This window comes from Myotis lucifugus, unplaced genomic scaffold, assembly GCF_000147115.1.
Source record: "Myotis lucifugus unplaced genomic scaffold, Myoluc2.0 scaffold_130, whole genome shotgun sequence".
In the NCBI taxonomy this organism is placed as follows: domain Eukaryota; kingdom Metazoa; phylum Chordata; class Mammalia; order Chiroptera; family Vespertilionidae; genus Myotis; species Myotis lucifugus.
In genome coordinates, this window is record NW_005871178.1 from 2,772,130 (window position 1) to 2,793,340 (window position 21,211).

Below are 21,211 nucleotides of genomic sequence, written 5' to 3' on the forward strand. Positions count from 1 at the left end.
GGCCGTCCCCTCGCAGGCGCCCCCGCCCCCGCTGCCCGAGGAGGACCGCATCGACCTGAACCCGTCCTTCCTGGGCATCGCCCTGCGCTCCCTGCTGGCCATCGACCTGTGGCTGTCCAAGAAGCTGGGGGTGTGCGCGGGAGAGAGCTCGTCCTGGGGCAGCGTGCGGCCCCTTATGAAGCTGCTGGAGATCTCGGGGCACGGCATCCCCTGGCTGCTGGGCACCCTCTACTGCCTGTCCAGGAGCGACAGCTGGGCCGGGCGCGAGGTGCTGATGAACCTGCTCTTCGCTCTGCTGTTGGACCTGCTGCTGGTGGCCCTGCTCAAGGGGCTGGTCCGCAGGCGTCGTCCAGCCCACAACCAGATGGACATGTTCGTCACCCTCTCGGTGGACAAGTACTCCTTTCCCTCGGGCCATGCCACCAGGGCCGCCCTGGTGTCGCGGTTCATCTTGAACCACCTGGTGCTGGCCATTCCACTGAGGGTGCTGGTGGTACTGTGGGCCTTCATCTTGGGCCTCTCCAGGGTCATGCTGGGGCGACACAATGTCACCGACGTGGCTTTTGGCTTTTTCCTGGGCTACATGCAGTATAGCATCGTGGACTACTGCTGGCTGTCACCGCACAATGCTCCAGTCCTCTTTGTACTGTGGAACCAACAATGACACCGTCTTATTTGTTATGGCACAAGGAGATGTAAATGTTTCCACATGCGATCATGCTGACATAGCCAGCAGCCATACCGCTTGTCCCTCTTAGGACATTTCAGGCTTCCTTTGGAATTTTAGGTGTCCCTCTTGATGGGTTGCTAGGCTGAAGCCACATGCTGGCCATTACTGATCACAGCCATATTACAGAAAGAAAAAAAATCCCACTGTTATACATTCAACAACTGTTTGTATCTCCAGGACAACTGCAAAGAAATCGAGCTGGCGTGATTGTAATGTTGCTGTTTTTTCAAAATTGACATCAGAAAAATTGTATTTTGTAGTGATCCTATACGTCAATATATCACTTGTCAACTGAACTTTGGGAAAAAAAAAGGATCTTCATTCTGTAAATATACAGGCAGATAAGCTGCATACTAATCATAGTTCTTAGTTATTTAAGAGTCTAAGACACAGCTTTTTCTAGTTAATTCTCTGAAGATCTGTTATCACAGCTGGGGAGATTTCCTCTTAATGTTGATTTTCTTGGTAAGCATTTTTAGTTTATTGTCTCTTCCATCTTTGTGGACTTGGTAGTGAGAAGAGAGATTATAGTACATAACTTTCTTTTACCTCTTCAAAAGATCTTTAAATTTATATTTAGTTCCCACTATTCTCTAATATTATCTTTTAGCATTCAGAGAACAAGCCAAGAACTTACTTGAAGAAGATACACTGAAAGACGGACATATCTATAGTCTCTAGAAAAAAAGGGAGGATAGAACAATGGCCTTATGCAGAAAAGATAAGCTACTGAGGAGGTCAGAGAAACTGAGAGTTTGCGGATAGCTAACCACATACTACTAGTATGTCAATGGACCAGTATGGTAGGATATGGGGCCCTGCTACCTGTCATCTCTATTGAATAAAAAAAAAAAAAAAAAAAAGCTCCTCCACTGAGTTAATAAAATGGGAAAATAATGTGACTCTTTGCAATGCAAAAGTGTGAGCTTTTTCATCTATACCTTGTGTATTAATACTTTTTCATATGGAATTCTGTTTCCCTGTACACAGCACACTTTAAGTAACAGTATTTCATTTGAAATTAATCAGGGGAGTCTGCTGCTATACAAGGTACAACTAACTCCTAAATTTACATTGACCTTTACATTTAAAGCAGTTTATTCATGGTGCCTCCCCCAAATCACAAGAACAAAGACCACCAAATGTAGAGTGGACTCTGCTCATTATTCTTTGACCATGAAAAACTGAAAGGGTAAGCTTTAAATGCCTCTCTACCTAAAAATTAAGAACCTTTAAGTTAAAAACCTTCGACAAGTTATTTTGACATTTATAAATAGAATGGATTATAACCTTTGATCTGTCATAAACTAGTAGAGGTGCACATAGGAATCTGGAGAATGGCTGTGACAAGCAGGCTATGATTGGGTGGAAACAAATTTTCTGAGTGTGGGAGGCACACTGAGAGAGGAATAGCTACTCTTCAAGATAAAAGAGTAGCTTTTTCAAATAAAATCATTTTCATTCCCACAACATCCTGAACACAGACTACCTCTTCACTTGCAGAGTCAAACTGAAGCAGTAAGTAGTTTGCTTTATCATTTAATCTTAGAGAGATCCTTTATTTTAATGGTAACAATATTCAGGCCAGATATTCGGAAGCATGACATTTCTTACAGTGTTCACAAACCTGAATATTAGAGGCTCAAAATTAGGCTTACCTTCTGGTTACTGGCTAGATATAGTTCTGGAATCCCCTATCTTAGTTGCTGGGGCCTAGTTTGCTGGCTTTAAAGCACAGATCAATTCACCCTGTTTTTGGAGGATCCTAAGTACTGTAGAGTAGAAAACTGATTTCACTGTTAATTAATTGTATACTGAGGAATGCCTTTTAAAAATGAAAATAAAATTAACCAATAATATTGAATGAAATGAGTGTTTCATTTTTGCCTTGACGAAGAGGAAGACTGATTTATCACTCACCTTCTCAAGAATTCCTTCACCTTACTACTACACATTTTGAGAGCTTGCAATTGATATTGCACGGCTGATACAGCCTGGTTCTATTTGCTGTCCAAGTGGAACATCCAGGAAATTCTGCTCTTTATTTTGTAGTTGTGTGGATAATGAAACTGCATTTGTCAATTGTATAGAGACTAACCATATTTTCCATAGCCATAACCTGTGTGGCATGTTTGCTTGTAATCATGGCCAGGAGAGAAGCCCCTACAGTTAGGAGGCAAAGCTGCAGGACAGCCTGTCACTACAGATGGAAGGATTGGAAAATGGGAACTGAAATAAGAGGAATGACTGGCCCAAATAGGAACAGTGGAGTCACTCTGCCACAGTATCTCACTTAAGCAAGATTCAGTGGATAATTATAAGACAGTTGATTGATTTCCCCTTTGGATTTAGCAAACCAGAGCTAATAGGGGAAATAGCTTTTAAATATTTTATTGGTTCCTAGAAGTGAAAAATTATCAGGAAGTAATGAGGCTTTATGAAATTTCTAACCTGGTTATTTAAAAGAGGGTTTTAAATCTTTCCCAAATCTTTATCCTGCAAAAGAAAAGAAAATCCTCCTTGGACTTAATACAGGGTTATTTTTAAAGAGCAGAAAATTTCAGGATAAAGCTAGAAACAAGTTGGCTTTAAGGGGGAGGAAAGTGGGAAGAGGTTGAGCTGAAGTAAAGGTTAGGAGGTCTGGGAAGACCAGTGTAGAAAATCGTAGGGACAGAGTACTGCTTGTTCCAAAAGATAATGATCTCTGTGTAGTGAATGAGAGGGTGTGGTGAGAATGACCAGGGACCATTTCAGAACCTGGGCGCAAGGAGAGGGAGGTTCGTTGATCTTTCTTACCGCCCGGATCTGCAACTCCACCACCACTTCCAGAGGCATCGTTTCCAGAGGCATCGTTCCCTGCGTGGGCGAAAGGACCGGAATGAAAAGATCCTTTCGCGTCGAGCCAAGGACCGATCTTTCTTAGTTTAGTTCAATCCCTGGAGCAAATGTCCCCAGCAGCTTCCCCAGCCCCCACCTCCTCCTACTACCCCCATCTGTTCCCCAGTGCCCAGGTCCCCTCCCACCCGGACGGGTCTCACACAGCCGGAGCTGGAGCTAAGGCTTCCAGAAGGCGGAAGCGTCGCGTTGCCATGGAAACTCAAACGCGCAACCTTCCACCTTAGAACGCCAGCGAGGTCTAAGGCGCAGGCGTACACGTCTTCAATGCTCTGCTAGGGAAGCGCGGTCCCAAGGTCCGCTTGCCAGACTGTGCGCTGAAGCGGGAGAACGACCAGGTACTGAGATGGTAGCCGGGTGGCGAGATGCTAAGAGCCCTGGTTCCCTTTACACCAAATGTTGAGTGTCCGTCTAAAAATGGATGGGGCCCTGGCCGGTGAGCGTGGGCACGTGCACCGTAATGTCGTCGGTTAGATTCCAGGTCAAGGGCACTTATCTGGGTTGCAAATTCGTTCCTGGCCCCTGTCGGGGTGTTTGGGAGAAAACCAATCCATATGTCTTTCTCACAAAGATGTTTCAGTTAACATAGTAGCCTGTCCCTAAAGGTACTCTCTTGTTTATGAAATATTATGTCCTCATGTTTGGTCCGCAAAGCACACACTGTCAATAAGAAATTCAACGTGCTTTTTAGAAATACAAGGATAATTTTTTTTTAGTTGAAATATATATTTTATTGATTTTTTACAGAGAGGGAGAGGGATAGAGAGTTAGAAACATCGATGAGAGAGAAACATTGATCAGCTGCCTCTTGCACACCCCCTACTGGGGATGTGCCCGCAACCAAGGTACATGCCCTTGACCAGAATCGAACCTGGGACCCTTGAGTCCGCAGGCTGACGCTCTATTCACTGAGCCAAACCGGTTAGGGCTACAAGGATAATTTTTAAAAAGGTTTTTAAAAAGTTAGGTTTCCCGCTTTAGCCACAATAGAAATTGTCAGTCTCTCTTTTGGGGGTTTAGTTAACCTAATGCAAGCAATGAATTATATTATCTCCCAATGGGTAGTTACTGTAGTTGCCAAAACCAGGCTTACACTGCAAAAACCGTCAGTGGTGGCAGACAGGGCAAGGGTTATTAACCAGTAGGGAAAATTGCATTTCCTTCCCTTCCTCCCTCCCCCACCCCCTTCACTGTGTTTAACAAATAAAAATGAAGGGAGTGGTTGCTTCTAGCAAATTGGAAAAATCTGGTAGGGCCAATGCTGACTCTTAAAAAATTTAATTGTGATGAGTCATTTATTATTAATATTTTGTATTGGAGATTTATATAAATGCAAAATGCAAGTGCAAAAAGATGTCTTGAGACAAAAATTAGGTATTCGTTTGGTAGTTGGAGTTCCTTTCCCTGGAAGGGAAAAACTGAGTATGTTGAAGAAGGGTATTTTGTGTCCTTATCCAATCCTGGGTGCTCTGTCTACATATCAAGAGGTACATAAGTGGGTGGTTGGCCCCCTACAGTATCCAGAGCACTGATTTGTCAGCTCATAACAGCTTGTTGGCACCCAGACTAGTACAGTGATATATGAGGAATGGACCTGTGTTGACCCTTACCAGTGAGTCACCACCAACACCAAAGCTAAGACATCGAGGAGAGTGAGAGTCAAACAAATGAATAAGTGGTCAGAGACAAAATGGGAGGAATCAATCTTTATTGAGAACCTAGAAAGTGCTAGACAAATTACATATGCATCATTCATGTAACCCTCACAATAATGCTTTGAGGAAAATGTTATTATCCCTATTTTATAGATGCAGAATCTGTAGAATGAGATCAGATGGCCTTTTGCCCAAGGACACACAGCTAAAGGGAAGCAGCCACACTTGAATCCAGGTGTACCCTGCCACGTCACTGTCCCTGTAACATGGACATCCTAGAGACACTATGTCCCATCTTATGTTCTTCCTAGACTTAACTGGACTCTCCTTGATTCACTGAACTCTCCTGGATAAAACTGGGCTCTTCTTGCTTGGCTTCTAGGACATAGCACTCTTCTGGTTTCCCTCCAACTCTTTGGCTATTCTTCCTCTGTCTCTGTTCATCCTCCTCCACCTGCCTAAGCAACATTTCTAGATCCTTTTCTTTCCTCACAATACTTTTTATCTAGGATTTCATCCACTGTGTGTATGGATTAGCATAGGCACACAGAGTTACATATCCCACACAGGCCACTCTCCCTGACAAGGTGACAAGGTGAAGGTGGAATCTCATGATTACAAATATATATATATAAATTTTTTTTTAATATATCTTTTTAAAAAATATATCTTTATTGATTTCAGAGAGGAAGGGAGAGGGAAAGACAGAAACATCAATGATGAGAGAGAATCATTGACTGGCTGCCTCCTGCATGCCCCACACTGGGGATTGAGCCTGCAACCTGGACACCGGGCATGTGCCCTGGCCGGGAATCAAACCATGACCTCCTGGTTCATAAGTAGATGCTCAACCACTGAGCCACGCCAGCCAGGCTCACTAGTCACATTTTAAAGTGTTCAACGGCTACGTGTGGCTAGTGGCTATTGTATTGGATAGTGCAAGAAGAATTATTTCCATCATCACAGAAACTTCTATTGAGCGGAGTTGTTCTAGAGCTAACTTCACTTAAAGGAAATCTGGGGGATAGAGAAACTTGTTAGTGACACAAGGAAGCAAACAGACATATTGAGAATGTGGGCGGGGGAGAGGACAACTGACCCAATTAATCTGCAATAAGTCAATGACATTGAAAAACAAAGGAAGCAGGGAAGGGGAAATGCTTTAGATGAAAAGTTACTTAAGATGACCTGACAACCAAATGTAATATGTGGACTTTGTTGGCACCCTGACTCAAAAAAACCAACTTAAATAGAATATTTGAGACCATCAAGGAAATTTTATTATGGTTTGGGTATTAAATAATAACAATAGGTATGATAATGCTAGTTAATAGGTATGATAATGTCCTTGTGTTTATATAAGACAAATATCAACATTGTTGAGAGATACATATTAAGGTATATAGTAGAAATGATCTAATGTCTAAGATTTGTTTTCAAATATCCTAGGAAATGAACAAAAGGAATGGATAAAGAAAATGTAGCAATAGCTTGATAATTGTTCATCTGGGTTAATCTGAAGTTTACTATTATTCTATAGTTTTGTGTATTTAAAAATATTCATAATAACAACTTTAAAATATTTAACACATACTTAAGAAATCATATCCTTATGCGGATCTCCTTCTGTCCTAAAATAGCCCATCAAAAGAATTCTTGATGGCATCTCTATGAAATTCCCTTCAATACAAGTCCATATACACTTAAAGAGAAAAATATGATGGATTTATTCACCCAAAATGCAGATAAGAAAATTATTGTGGTGTGAAGTACTTTACAAGTAATTCAGAGGGAACCCTACTTAAGGAAAAACAGAAGCACTGTATTATAAGAATAGTGGTCTCTGCATGAACGTCCAAAACAGGAGCTAGTAATTTGAGTAGTATTTCATTAAGTATATGTACAACTCTAGAATTTCCCCCAAGTATCAGGAATGCTTCCAAGGAAGGAATTAAATTGCAATTGAACAACTTTTAACAATCTTTAAGTCATTTGGGATCTGGGCCCACATATGGGATATATTTCACAAACTTTATTAGAGTTCATGAGTCAAACTCATATGTTATTCTTTAGCTTCTGCTTTGCCTCGCTCGCATTTGTAGGCTCAATAGTTACTTAACCACACCATATAAACCCTTCCACAAGGACTGCCCTTGGGCATTCTGGACTACATAGTCCATATCCTTCCATTTTAAAGTCATTTCCATTCAGGAAAAACTAATATGTTCCTTTGAGTTCCTGGCTAGTTCTATGTCCATGAGAGTAGTAGATTAATTATAACCCAAAGCAATTTCCAAGGAATTATATTTATTATCCAATATAAGAAAGTAGAAGAGTATGATTTGGTTCCAAGGCTTGTAAAAAGTGTCCACTTTACAACAATAAAAAAATATTTTTTAAAAAGTGTCCACTTTACCTGGGCATAGGCTTCAGGCCCCAAAGTCAGAATAGCTAAAATGAGACGACTTCTGATGTTATTATATCTACCCTTTCTCCTCCTCCCAAAATATACCCATTTCCATTCCCTTTTTACCCTCTTCCATCTTTATTTAATGCTATATCTTTCTTTTTATCTTTGTTTCTATTCATTAGTTCCTCACTCATCTTTTCAGCACATATTTATTAAGTACCTACTATGCACTAGGTACTGTTCTGGACAATGGAGGTACAAGGGTGAGCAAGAAACAATCTATGCTCTTGTGGACCTTATGAAAAATACTAAGAAGGGAAGACCCAGGGGGTGACATAGAAGGGTACAGGTTGGAGAGGGAATAAGAACCTAATTTAGACCCAGTGGACAGGTCAGCTTCTCTAAGGGTATGACAATTTGATCTCAGATCTAGAAAGGAAAGCATGACCACTAGAATGTATTTTTAAAGAACTAATAGAAAAGATAGCCAGGAAAAGGGAACAACAAATGTAAAGGGCCATGGGTCAGGAAAGATATTGGTATGTTTGAGGAACTAAAAGGAGGCCACTGACTATACCAACAGAGATCTCAGCAAGAGGTAGAGGAGGTTAGGAGATGATGCTCAAGAATTAGACTGGCACTGGGTATTACAGGAATGTAAGCAGTTATGACAATGTGATTGAGTAGCTAACACCCGTAAGCTTTTCTTCATTGCTAAATGGAACCCAAGTTTTGCTTGGGTGGCAATGCATCTAGTTCCAGGGAGTGAATCATAATTATGTATGGTGAATGTTATGTACAGGGAAATCACTGAAAACTTCTGAGAAATATTTTCAATTTCATTTGAAATAACTTTTTAATGAAAGATACAAGTGTTTTTGCCTCCTCACCCTTTGTACTTTATCTGCTGTCATATTTTCTCCTGCAGCTTTGACTCCTAAACTAAAAGGTTTTAGTTTTTCAACTTTTATTTGTAATTAATTATTAAGATATAACAGATACCCATTGGAAAATATTCAAACAGCATAATACAGGAAAACTAAGAATAGAAAGTGATGATTCTCAGAAACTTCCCTTCCAGCCTTACTCACCAGGGGTAATCAATAGCAATTCTTGTTTACCCTCCAGGAATTTTCTATACCTGTACATACACAGTTTTTACACAAATTGGATCATTCTCTTTCTCTACAGCTATAGATATGCCCACACATATAACTAACTTCGCAAGTTGCTTTTTTTTTTTTAACTCAACACGTTTGGGAGATATTTCTATACGAGCTTATTTTTATATATTTTTACTATTTTTAAAAGACTGATATTATCCCATTGTAATAACAGACCATAACTTTTTAAAGTTCTATAAATGGGAACTTAGATTGTTTGGCTTTTTTTTTCTTGCCACACACACAAAAAATGCAGTAAATCATTGTAGATAAATCATTGCATATTGATGCAAAAAATAACTGCTGGATAATTTCCTGGTAATGAAATTGCTGAATCAAAACACTTCATCCTCTGATTTAGTCAAATTGCCCCTCCCCAAAAGGTTACACAAACATTTTCTCTCAGAGCATTTCTTGTCCACACTCTGTATTGACTGATTTCAAAGGTTTGCCAGTCTAATAGATTGGGGGGGAATGACGTCTCCTTTTTAGGAGTCTCTATAATTATGACGACAGCAATGCCTGATGGTTAAATGTGCACGTTTTAAAGTCAGATTCCCTAAGCTAATCCTAGTTTTTACCCTTGATATGTGTAACCTTGGGCATGCTGGGTCTATAGAGAATAAACCTTTAGGACTAAACGCGATAGGCAGACATACAGGAGGCCCTCCCTGTCCGTTTGCAATTAGTGGTACTCGTCTAAATGATTTAAAGCCGTGCGGGGTCCAGTCCTTCCCCTTCGGCGTCTTCCTCCTAGCCCAGGCTCGCAGAACTCTTGTTGCGTGTAACTCACAATGAGAGGAAAAGTGGCTCAGCTTTTCAAAATTCTACCCTCCCCCCCCCCCTCCGCCCCAACACCCTCGCTTCAGAAATACTGGTTTTACATATCAATGTATAGCAATGAGTTGCAGATTTTAAACAAGTGGATGCTCCCTGGTCTGAGCATCACCCGGCATCCAGGTCTCCCTCCCTGTTTACAGCGCAGGAGGCACTGGGCCCGCAGCGCCCTCGGGGTGAGTCGGCAGCGATGAGAACTGCAGGGAACCGAGTGTTTAGAGAAAGTAGGACTCCCAGAGCCAAGCCTCACACACGGGGGCCGGGACGCACCGTCCACGGCCCCGCCCTCCAGGCCGGAAGTAACGTCCCTAATCGTGTCCGTCGAGTTCCGCCGTCCGCCGGTGGCGGGGCCCGGCCTAGCGTGGGGCGTGCGTCGGCGTCGCGGGCCCCAGAGGGATTCTGGGTAACGGCCCCGGCCGGCTGGGCGGCTGGCTCGGCGCAGCAGGTCTCCCCCACGCCGAGGCCGTGTGTTGTAGGGTCCGGGCAGCAGCCCGGCATGGAGCAGCCATGGCCGCCTCCAGGACCTTGGAGCCTCCCTCGGACCGAGGCTGAGGCTGAGGAAGAGAGTGACTTGGACGTGTCTCCCAGTTCTCCCCGCTGCCCACCGCTGCCGGGCGGCGGCGCCCAGGTGAGAAGGGGCCCCTTTCTGCGAGCGGCAGGGGAGGTGCAGTGGCGGGGCTCCCGGAGGCCCCCGGCTCTGCGACCCTCTCGGGTGCCCTGGTCTGCGCTGCCACCTCACCCGCTGGGGCCGAGCGCCCGGTGCCATCGCACCGCTATGGTAGCATCTTCTAAAGCAGCGGTTCTCAACCTGTGGGTCGTGACCCCTTTGGGGGTGGGACGACCCTTTCACAGGGGTCGCCTAAGACCATCGGAAAACACATATATAATTACATATTGTTTTTGTGCTTAATCACTATGCTTTAATTACGTTCAATTTGTAACAATGAAAATACGTCCTGCATATCAGATATTTACATTACAATTCATAACAGTAGCAACATTACAGTTATGAAGTAGCAACGAAAATAATTTTATGGTTGGGGGTCACCACAACATGAGGAACTGTATTAAAGGGTCGCGGCATTAGGAAGGTTGAGAACCACTGCTCTGAAGGCTTGGAAGAGGGGCCAGACCTGTGTGTCCAACCCCCACCTCTGCCCGCACCTTTTCACCTTGGCTCATCCTTCCTCACCCTTGGAAGGCGTGCCTCCCCCAAGCCCTCTCCTGACAGCACCCAGATGGGGGGCGGCTCATGCGGTCACATTGACCCTTTTGTCCTCTTGTGCGTGGTTTTACCCGAGCATTGCATTCTGGTGAAGATTCTAATATGTGTGCCTAGTTCATCATTAGGCACAGCGAATGGTGGTATTTCAGCAGTTCACCGAGCTCCTTCCTTATAAAGGTTTCTGACCCGAACGTACTGCTGTGACATCTGAACAAATTAAATGTCGCTTTTGAGGCTGCCCTAACATCTCTCCCCTTCGCGTGACCATTTTACCCCCGACGGTTGTTTGTAGTTTTGCTTCCCATCCTTCTCCAGTAAAAACGCAGAGGCTCACGTTTGCCTTGTCCTTAAAACTTCTTCCTGAGGTTCCTGATGCTGCGTGTGGTTTTCAGCCCAGCGTGCCTTCCTCTGAAACTTAGCTACATGGGATGTGCCATTTAGGATTTTTCTGGGTCCTGTCTTAATAAAAGTGCTTACATACTCATATCATCTTGTCCTGGTTTTTCTCCTGAGTGTGTTTTGAGCGTGTGTTACAGGATTGCAGACGTGTCTGTTCAACCGAACGGATTATAGGTGTCTGCTTTCTAGGCTTCCTGCAGAATGGAATCCCCAAGGGCTTAACTGAATTAATACAGTTTTTCTCTAGACTCATCGTGCCAGCCGTTAACGAATACGAGCCATTTAAGTCGTTTGTCACTGAGTGCAGGGTCATCGATCCTATGCCCAGCTCACGGAGTTGGCTTCAGACAGAGAAAAATGCTGTTTCATAACACAGACTGTACTTTGGCCAGCCAGTCACTGGGAAAATGCAAGACATTTTTTAGGAGGACAGAGTGAGAATTGGTAGGTCAGTGCTCACCCACTAATGATGGGTCACTGGTGTCATCTTTGTATACAAAGTGTGTTATATAACCGCATAATGAATGTGCTACAGAGGAAAAGAGAATGAACAGCAGCTGCCAACGTCAATTTCGAAGGCATATTGGCATATGGAGAGGGTAGAAGAAGAATTTTAGTGCATTGTGGTTGAATCGCAAGAGAAACTTAATTTTTAAAATATTTGTGTATTAATCTTTGCTCATACACTTGGAATTATAAGCTTATTTAGCAGGAAGGGGTTTTAGAAGCAAATAGCCTTATCTCTTTCATTGAAAATTATTTCCCTGAGATCATGTATCTAGTTAGTGGCAGAATTAAAACCAAAATCCACTCTGACTCCTAGTACAGTCTCATTTTTTCCCACCTACTGCAGTGCCCATCCTGTGATGTAATGCAAAACTATTTGGCTGAAACTACCTCTGGATACTGTTAATATCTGTAAAGTGATTACTAATCCTAAATTAGTTCACATGTTATAACCTGTTTATTTGTCTTGCTGGCTTTAGGATTTACATTTGGATTGGAATATTCGGAAAGAATAAAATGTTTAATTCAATTTATAAACATTGTATAATCTTTATAAAAATAGCTTTGGTTCAATTTTATGGAATTTGGGGAATCTAGGCATCTTAATGTTATATATGATGTCTAATCCTGGATGTAATGTTATACATCACATATGACATTAATTATAACAGAATTATACATTACATATAACATATAGCAGTTTGGAATATAGAGATAAAGTTAGACCATAATGTTCAAGTTTCTTTTTTGATTTTATGTTCTTTGAATTTATGTTTAATGTCCCTTCAAAATCTCAATATGTTCACAGATAAAATATGACTTTTTATTTAGTCTTCTCAATACATGCTGCATAGTTTGCTCAAATACCCAAACGTCTATATAGTCTGCGGAGAAGAATTTAAACATAAATCATTTTCAGAATTTAGAGATAAGATTTCTATGTTTAAGAAATGACTTAAGCATCTGAGATCTTGATCCCCAGCATATGTTGTCAGTTTGGCTCAAATAAAATCTTACAAAAATTCAAAACAAAAAAAAAGAGAGAAAAGAAATGACTTGAGAATTTGCTCCCACATAATTTGAAAATGCTAGATCTGTTTGTATATATATTCTTCCTTAGTATATCTTTGTCTTTTCTTACAATATAAATTTTATAGCTTAAATTGTCTTCTTTTCCTGGCTCCTCCTTTAAGCATAGCTAGTCTGCACTTCTTGATTCTATTCTAAGATAGCAAAAAAAATAAAAATAAGTACTTGGTTAGAGTCATGTGGTGCCTGGGCTCCAAACCTGCTAAATATTAAGGTAAAACATCTGAATACAACATGTCCACATTTGCCCCATTAGAAATCTAAGTTGCCTTGAAAGACTCATCTAGGAAGTAGGGACCTTGCATGCTCCTTGCCTCAGAATTCTTTACCACCACTAGACTATTCCATGAAGTGGAGTCATTTATTCACCTAAGATTTATTGTTCTAGCTCCTAAAGAAGCTGAGAGTTGGGTAAACAAATAAGCACAATGTTGTGTGAAAACACCGCTATGGAAGTATGCATAACTTGGGTGGAGGGGGAAGGGATGAGAGAAAATTTAGGTATGTAATGCCAGAATCTGGAATGGAGGTAGGAGTTTGGTGGGGCATGAGGGAAGGGGGTTGCCACATTGAAGGGGTGGAGGGAAAGAATAAGCAAAACTGGAGAGAAACTGAAACTGAGTCCAGAGAGATAATAGGGAGTGAAATCATGAGGGACAATGCCATGTCACAGAGTTTGCACTTTTTCCCAAGAATCTAAGAATGAGTAAAATTACCAGATTTAGTTTTTGGAGAGATCACTCCAAGTCTAGCAGAGAAGAGAATGGCTCAAAATGAGAAAGGGTTTATTTATATAATAGTGATGTAGATAAGGGAACAGATTGGAGTAAAATTATTCTGAATTTCTAGTTTGATATTGATCTACATTTTGGCTAAGAAATCATAAAGAATGTGCCTTCAACTCTTATTTTATACAGCTGTAGAGTAGAAGGCACCCATCTCAAGTAGGAGTTCGGTAAATATTAAAGCTAGTTACTATTGCTTCTGACTGGAACAGAATCACCAGGGTGGGCCAGTTGGCTTTTCTTTTTTAATAACTTTACCTGTTTTGATTAGGATTAAGATAAAGAGTATCTATTTGATATAGTCAGTTATAAATAAAAATTGCCAATAAGAACTCAGATTGCCAAGGATTTGGATAATATAGAAGGAAATTAGAAACTAATAGATGATTGCTTTTAAATAAAAGGTTCTTTGCAATGAATAACTTGCAAAGCAAAATTCTAAAGGTCTGGTTTTCAGCATGTTGAATAATAAGTTGATGAACCAGATTTAAGCTTTTGTTCTCTTTCTGCTATTTCAGATGATAAAGACTATAAAACAAATGTTTGTTGTACACCAGCTATAGTTTATCTGTGCTAGTTGCTAGGCTTTTCGTTGCTGTTAGTTTTGGGGGGAGGGGCACAGATTAACAAAGAAGCTTACTGGTAGAGTCTAGTTGATGAAACAAGCCCCGTAATATAAAAATGTAACTGCACACACAGAAGGTTTCTGGATACCTATGCACCAGAAACATTGTATAGAAATTCCTGACTAAAAGAAAATTGAACTGTGCTGTGTAAACATTCCCAATGCCTTCTTCATTTCTTACAAAGATTATTTTTCATCCAGATGTATAGCCATGGAATTGAAATGGCTTGCCAAAAGCAGAAAGAGTTTGTGAAGAGCTCTGTGGCATGCAAATGGAACCTCGCTGAAGCTCAGCAGAAACTTGGTAGCTTAGCACTGCATAATTCTGAGTCCTTGGATCAGGAACAGGCCAAGGCACAAACAGCAGTATCAGAACTGAGGCAACGTGAAGAAGAATGGCGGCAGAAAGAAGAGGCTCTAGTACAAAGAGAGAGAATGTGTCTATGGAATGTGGATACCATTAGCAAGGATGTTTTTAATAAGGTATGACCTTTTTTTGCACCGTAATCAAAGAAGAAAAAACCAAAATGTTTGTACAAACCTTTGTGCATATTTGGTAGCAAAACAACAGAATCCTATAATCAGTATTTGTTTTTGACAGTTTATGAAAAGTGCTTGTTACAGAAACCTGTATTCCCAATTGTGTCTAATGTGGGTAATTCTGAATACAAATATATGGCTGCAGCATAGCACACTGAATATAAATGTGGGCTCTGGAATCAGACTGCCTCAAATCTTAGCTTTGTCACATGCTTGTTGTGACCTTGGGCAAGTCACTTAACATCTCTAAGTCTCAGTTTCCTCAACTTTATGGGGTTGGTATGAAGACTAAATAGGGTAATATCTTAAAAGCAAGTAGCATGGGGCCTATCAGGTGGTAAAGCTAAGATTTTACAAGCGCTTTCTAATGTTGCTGTGTTATCAGCTTGCTATTAGTTTTTTAGCACTAATGTACAGTTGCTGGATTTACTAAATAAAGTGTTTACCACTGTTACTTTTTTTAGTAAACTTTAGGTAGTAATCTGAACTTGGTATTACAAGCTTTAGTAGTGAAAGGACCAGTATATTACTTATGCCAACTTAGTAGTTTATTAAGAGTGGTTTTCTATTTCTACTGGATTATATAGGCCTTATTCTTTGATTTTTATATCTGAAGTAGATATGGGTAATGAACGTTAGTCATTTTCAACTAGTATGTAAAGTATTCTTTCTGTTTGTACTAACCTTTTCAAGCTTCAGGGATAGACTGCTCATTCTTGTCTAAATTCACATTTAATTTACCTTTAACTGTCGTTATTCTTTAGACTTCTCAATCTATAGTTATTTGTTTCTGTTCTGGCATTCACCCTCAACATACCCTTTTAAGAACTCTAAATATCCTTCTCCTACACCAGCTCTAGTTCTGCTGTAATAATAAGTAATACACATAGGAAAATGACACCACTAGCGCTATCAGTACTTCATTCTTTACTTGAGAAAAATTATGAATTCAGCAACATGCTTTTTGTAAAAAAACAACAAAAACCACATAAATATGTAAAATAGAATTATAAAGCTTCCTTCACTAGCTGTTCCATTTCCCAGAGATAACACTGGTAACAGTAAGTTATATCTTTCTAGACTTTTTTTGTACTTGTACTAATTTATATTTATATATTTTTCCTCCCCCACAATAGGATCATTCTTTTTTTTTATGTTTTATTGATTTCTTACAGAGAGGAAGGGAGAGGGATAGAGAGTTAGAAACATCGATGAGAGAGAAACATCGATCAGCTGCCTCCTGCACACTCCCTACTGGGCATGTGTCCGCAACCAAGGTACATGCCCTTGACTGGAATCGAACCTGGGACCCTTGAGTCCGCAGGCTGATGCTCTATCCACTGAGCCAAACCGGTCAGGGCTAGGATCATTCTTTATCTTAATGTTTTGCTATGTCAGTATATATTGTTCTAGGGGTGTGTCTTCTAAAGTGTTATTTTATTCTGTTTTGCATTTATACCCTAAAACTATTCAAAATAATTTTCTTCTTCCAGAGAGAATGGTCAAAATAATATTTCTTTGTTTTGTAAAGTTAATATAGTGGTCACAAATTTTCATTTGTCTCTCTTTTTAATTGTTTTTTTAAACTTAGGTTCTAACAAGGCCTACATTTATACCACACATTAATTAGGACTATTTTTATGTTCCAGTCATTTGCTCAAAATCGTACATTGATTTTGTCTGGGAGCTTGAGACTTGAGAGGACTGGTCTAGATCTGCGCTGTCCAACTCTATAGCCACTAGCCACATGTGCTATTGAGAGCTTGAAATATGGCTAGTCCGAATTGAGATGTGCTGTAAGTGTAAAATACACACCAGATTCCAATGATTTAGTACCAAAAGAAGTAAAATATTTTATTAATAATTTTTTGTATTGCTTACCTGTTGAAATTATATGCTGGATATGTTGGGTTAAACTAATGTTATTAATTTATCTGTTTCTTTATGCTTTTTAATGTGGCTAATAGAAAACTTTAAATTATATTTGTGATGGATTATATTTCTACTGGACAGTGCTGGTCTAGATAGCAGAGTATATAAGGAAAAAATGCTTTCATTTTGAAATATATAAACTTGTGTGCTTTTTTATTGTAAACTGCCAGAGAGCTAGTTTGCAGTTTTCATTTTTGGCAGTGATGTTCTCAAGGTTTAAATGCGACCACAGAATGTTCTGCAAAATTGTTCTGCCATTTTTTCTAGCCAGATACAAACTTCATCTTGGTCTATTTTATGACTTATTTAATCGAAAATAAGCACTTCTTTAATAGAATTTTGTACTTGATTTCAGAATCAAACTGTTTGGCTTCTCCTAAGAAAAGTTTACAACAAAGGTCTATTTTAGGTTTGTGTCTTATCAAAGACTTTCTGGTAGATAATATTTTATTCTCTATATGCTTTGAATTTCGGGATTTATATCCAGCAAGAGCTCCAAAGATTAGTCTAGAGCAGTGACTTTCAACCGCAAGAATTTTTAAAACATATAGTACCTGACTATTTAGTCAGGGGCACTGACCTCTTTTCCCTTAGATTGTCAAAAAAAAATGACAATAGCCAAAACAACTATAGCTGTCTGGTATGTCTCATATATAGATTATATAATAGAGTTGCATCTTATTGGTCATCTCACATAATAATGTGTCTCTTGGTACCAGAAATCATATATATATGCCTAATATGTAAATTGTCCCCAAGGGAGTTTGACCTGGAGTTTGATCGCTTGCTATGACGTGCGCTGACCACCAGCGGGCAGCGCAGAATGAAGGGAGGCCCCAGCTGGCATCTGGAAGGAAGGCCCCGGTGGCAGCCGTAAGGCCCTGATCAGCCCTGATTGCCGGCCAGGCCTAGGGACCCTACCCGTGCACAAATTTTGCACACTGGGCCTCTAGTCCTTATATAAAAGTTTAGATGCCTGAATTTTTATTTTTTATTTTAGTGGATGTTTATTAAAGCTAGGGGCAATTAAACAAGGAAGGGCTGGGAAAATGAGCCTAGGTTGAGCTGCTTTGGCTCACCGAGAGGGCTTCTTGGGGCACATACCTGGGTTGTCAGTTTGCTCCCCAAACCTGGTCAAGGTGCGTGCTCAAGGCAACAGTTGATGTGTGTCTCTCACATCGATGTTTCTCCCTCTCTTCCACTTTCTCAAAAGAAATGGAAAAATATCCTCAAGTGAGGATTAAAAAAAAGAAGAAAAAAAAACAAGGGGGCCATGGGGACTGGTTCAGGGGTTTGCCTGGGATGAATTGCCACTGCCCATTGCTGCACTGGTTGCAAGCCTTGTGATGTCCCTTAGAGTTTAGGAAATCATGCTTGTGAAGAAAGAAAGAAAGGGGTGGGAAGGCGCAGGCATGCTCCTAGGAGAGAGTGTGCAAGGGCACCTAAATTTTTAAAAAGTCATTTTGAAGCAAAAAAAAGTATTTATTTATTTTGTAAATAAATCAAAGTTGTATCTTACTTTTTTTGTCAGATCAGCAAAATATATATATTTTGGTGTGTCACAGAATTTTAGTAATTAGTTTATGTATGCCATGAGATGAAAAAGGTTGAAAATCACTGGTCTAGAGTTGCAGATACTTAATGGGAATGAATAAAGCAAAACATAAATGATGCATGTAAAGGATCTTTCTATACCTACCTTTAATAGGGAAATTTAGTTTAACAAAAAGATTCATTTGTTTTTCTGTATAATTTCTAAAGTAATTTTATAACTTGTCATACATCATTTTAAATGAAACTCCAGTATAAGTAAATTTTAATTGTTTAATAGAGTTTAACACATGAATTTAATGATATACTATCAGTATAAGATTATACCACCTATTTATAGTGTCTATAGAAAAGATTGCAAGACATTCAGTATCTGAGAAAGAAGATCAATCAGAATATAAAATCTGATTTTAACTTAAATTTTTTTAGAGTTTTATTAATCAAGATAAAGGAAAAGAAACAGAAGATGAAGATAAATCAGAATCATTTATGCAGAAATATGAGCAAAAAATCAGACATTTTGGTAAGTCTATTGTTTGAATTACCTTCTATAACATCTATTATTATATAACTAGAGGCCCAGTGCACGAAATTCATGCACAGTGTGGCGGGGGTAGGGGGAGTTCTGTACTCTCTCCAATCTGGGACCCCTCGGGGAATGTCCGACTGCCGATTTAGGCCTAATCCCGCAGTTGGACATCCCTCTCACAATCCAGGACCACTGGCTCCTAACCGCTTGCCTGCCTGCCTGATTGCCCCTAACCACTCTGCCTGCCTGATCACCTCTAACCACCTTTGCCTGCTGACCTGATCGCTCCCAACTGCCCTCCCCTGCCAGCCTGATCGCTCCCAACTGCCCTCCCCTGCCAGCCTGATCGCCCCCAACTGCCCCCCCTGCCGGCCTGATCCCCCTAACTGCTCTCCCCTGATGGCCTGCTCGCCCCCAACTGTTCTCCCCTGCTGGCCTGATCACCCCTAACTGCCTCTGCCCCGCCACCATGGCTTTGTCTTGAAGGACGTCCAGAAGATCTCTGGAAGGTCTCCTGGTCTAGTTAGCATAATACTCTTCTATTAGTATAGATACTACCCTATACTATACAGTCTTTATTTACCCCACATCCTCTTTCCATTCCCCAGCTAGTCTTTGCTTTATCTTTTTCCTCTTTGCTTCCTTGGTATCTGGTTATAGGACTAGCTTTTATCCCCCCACCCCTCTAGGTTTTAGATATTATATAATTCAAGCAGGTCCTTGAATTGTTATTCAGATAAATATAGTAATAGAAATATGTATACAAAGAACTGAAAAATAGTTTTCTTTGTAGGGGAAAGGTGTTAAGATAGGGATTAATGTAAGTGAAGGCTTCCCAGAGGAGGTAACAGCTGAACTGGATTATGAGGAACACGTAGGAGTTATCCATATAGATAAGGAAGCAAAGCAACAGCACATGCAAAGACACAGTTGGGAAGCAGCATGTTGTGTTGTAAAATTTATAAGCAGTGTGATACTGCTGAAGTAAAAATGCCACTCGGAAGTGTTAGGAGTTAAGCTTCAAGTCATGTTTTTTTATCCCAAGTAATATGTTCATTTAGTAAACATACTTTTTATTTGTAGTATATTAATAAGATTTTTAAATGGCATTTTGAGATCTCTTTCCTATTGGTGTTCCTTCCCCCAAAAGTATTTAGAATTTCATTCGTCCTCAACTATGTCATGACAATAGATACTTTAGATTTTTTCCTTCTTTTTATGCAGTTTATTCATAAAATACCCATTTCCTCATACTTTTTATTTAAAAATATAAGCTGTGTATTCTGTTTAATTCCAACATAGTATCTGAAAAAGTGAAGTTTATTGTTATATATGTTATTATTCTGGCATCATTTATAATAGAAAGAAAAGGATAAACAGCCCTCGCTTGGTTAGATATTAAAATTTTTAAATGAGTAGAGCCCAAGTCATAGGGATAAAAAGCAAAATTTTTGTAAGTCTTAGTTGTGATAATGTGAGTTGTCACTCTCACCTCCAGTTCTCTTCCTAGGCCTATGTATTCTGCTGTAGGAAACAGTACCGTATATCACTTGCTCTTTCAGAGCATGGCTGCAGCTGGTAGAATAGCATCCCTCAGGTGTCACCAGCTGACATATTATAGGCGAGTTGCTTTGGAGCCATGTAAAACCAGCCAGTGTGAAACAGTTCCCTCACTTTTGCTGTAAACTTGGTCAGAAGCAATATTATGTGGGAAAATATCTCAACCTTACAAGGTGTAATAACCCACCTGGCACTATAACTGTATGTGTCTTCAGTAAAACATTTCACATTCAATAAACCTGGTGTTTCTTGATAGTGTGTTCCTAATACCAGTGAATTTCACAAGCCCATTGCTTTCATTTTTCACTGGGTCAGTAAGTAATGTGGTAGGGGATATAAGTCATTTAGTAAGACCACAGATGTATTACTGATAGAAGAATGGCAAGGAGAGAAGGCAATACCAGATCTGGAATGGCCTTGTTGAAGTGAGGGACCAATGGTTCCTCCGAGATTCACTGATTTCTGCTACTGGCAAATTAGGTGTTCATTGGCTATCCTGGAATATTGATGGGGAGATCCCAGGCTGTTGAATCTCTGCATAATCTCATCTGCCATCATGACCCCTTAGTTTATAAAATACTGTGTAAGCAATGAGATGACTGAGGATAATGGTTGTCATAACATTCACAAATGATTAATAAACAGTTGTTTTGCCATTGTATGTGTGGGCTTCCAGTGTCTCATCCTATAATACTAACCAGAGCCATACTGTCTTCAAAGCCAATCAGACTTTATAGCCACTCACGGATTCACATTGTGCCTGTTTTTTAGTGGAAATG

The 21,211-nt window shown here is 40.3% G+C and overlaps 3 protein-coding genes across 10 annotated transcripts in view; 2 read left to right on the forward strand and 1 right to left on the reverse strand.

Moving 5' to 3' along the window:
- The window catches only part of PLPP6 (phospholipid phosphatase 6), a 2,832-nt gene extending 238 nt beyond the window's left edge, over nt 1-2,594 (forward strand). Inside the window, exon 2 of the mRNA XM_006094134.2 lies at nt 2-2,594. Within this exon, the coding sequence (XP_006094196.1) occupies nt 2-664 (663 nt within the window). The 3' untranslated portion in view covers nt 665-2,594. The remainder of the gene's footprint in view (nt 1) is intronic.
- SPATA6L (spermatogenesis associated 6 like) overlaps nt 1-3,565 on the reverse strand; it is a 38,749-nt gene extending 35,184 nt beyond the window's left edge. Inside the window, exon 1 of the mRNA XM_014460381.2 lies at nt 3,527-3,565. Within this exon, the coding sequence (XP_014315867.1) occupies nt 3,527-3,565 (39 nt within the window). The remainder of the gene's footprint in view (nt 1-3,526) is intronic.
- A 6,456-nt stretch (nt 3,566-10,021) lies between these two features.
- CDC37L1 (cell division cycle 37 like 1) overlaps nt 10,022-21,211 on the forward strand; it is a 39,478-nt gene continuing 28,288 nt past the window's right edge. Inside the window, exons 1-3 of one of the 8 annotated variants that reach the window (XM_006094121.3) lie at nt 10,022-10,318; nt 14,522-14,803; nt 18,773-18,866. In XM_006094121.3, the coding sequence (XP_006094183.1) occupies nt 10,187-10,318; nt 14,522-14,803; nt 18,773-18,866 (508 nt within the window). In that variant the 5' untranslated portion in view covers nt 10,022-10,186. The remainder of the gene's footprint in view (nt 10,319-14,521; nt 14,804-18,772; nt 18,867-21,211) is intronic. The other 7 variants (XM_023758432.1, XM_006094122.3, XM_014460382.2 and 4 more) reach the window with 7 other exon arrangements.